The sequence below is a fragment of the Priapulus caudatus genome, unplaced genomic scaffold (assembly GCF_000485595.1).
Source record: "Priapulus caudatus unplaced genomic scaffold, Priapulus_caudatus-5.0.1 Scaffold140, whole genome shotgun sequence".
Lineage (NCBI taxonomy): Eukaryota > Metazoa > Priapulida > Priapulimorpha > Priapulimorphida > Priapulidae > Priapulus > Priapulus caudatus.
The window spans coordinates 388,256-389,185 of NW_014577201.1; the positions used below are offsets into that span (position 1 = coordinate 388,256).

Consider the following 930-nt stretch of genomic DNA (forward strand, 5'->3'; position numbering starts at 1 on the left):
GCACACACGAAGAGGTGACAACAGCAGAATCATTCATCTTGCGCTGTATGAGCAGACAACGTGACACGTGTGATAATAATCGCAACTTGCGCATACAAGCGTGCAATGGCCGCAGCTTTATTGAGTTCTTCATTTACACTCGCAAGCTTACCCCCAACAATCTGCGGCGCAAGCAGCATTCACTCCCGTGACAATATCTAACTGTTTAAGAATGGATGGCCAACAGCCTGCTCTACTGAATTGGGGAGGCGATGTCAAGAGGCAGTCTAGCACTTGTGGAATGCATCCCTGTTGCACTGTACGTTCTTCTCAACGGTGTGTCTTGTGATGCAGACAGGACTAGATGCAGCACATGACATGCTCAGCTGCAAGAGACTTGCCGTATTCTGTTCCTCAACTGTGCACAAATGCAATCGGCATCCTGCAACAATACAGCACCAGCGGCTAGAAGCCCCTAGCATGATGAAACAGGCTTGACTAATGACGCAGAAGACCTGATGTCAAATGGTACTGTCAGGTCCTGTCATAGACACTTCCGGTTACCCATCAAATGTCTTGTGGTTTCATACGAGAATATAGGATATAAGTCTCCTAGCTATTATAATACATTAATATTTTGTTTTTGCATATGATAATTCTAGATGCTTTGTATAAAATGTATGCGAAAGTTTAGTTTGAAAGTTGTCGTTCTGAAGGTAGCATACTTTAGGAGAGAACCAGTTATGTTTGTAGGGCACTAGATCTATAGTGCTTTTTGCTGATATACCATGTGTACTACTTGTAGCTAGTGGGGGTATTTTGTTGAGCACTGAATTTTTAAAACAGGTAACCATATTATCAGGAGTAAGATAATATAGGATCTATATTATTATGGTCTATATCTATCTTGTTCCTTATTATTATCTATTATCCTATATCCTATTATTATCC

At 41.3% G+C, this 930-nt stretch overlaps 1 protein-coding gene across 1 annotated transcript in view; it reads right to left on the reverse strand.

Moving 5' to 3' along the window:
- Window positions 1-266: 266 nt before the first annotated feature.
- The window catches only part of LOC106806076 (gonadotropin-releasing hormone II receptor-like), a 21,841-nt gene continuing 21,177 nt past the window's right edge, over window positions 267-930 (reverse strand). The window contains exon 3 of the mRNA XM_014807923.1: window positions 267-397. Within this exon, the coding sequence (XP_014663409.1) occupies window positions 267-397 (131 nt within the window). The remainder of the gene's footprint in view (window positions 398-930) is intronic.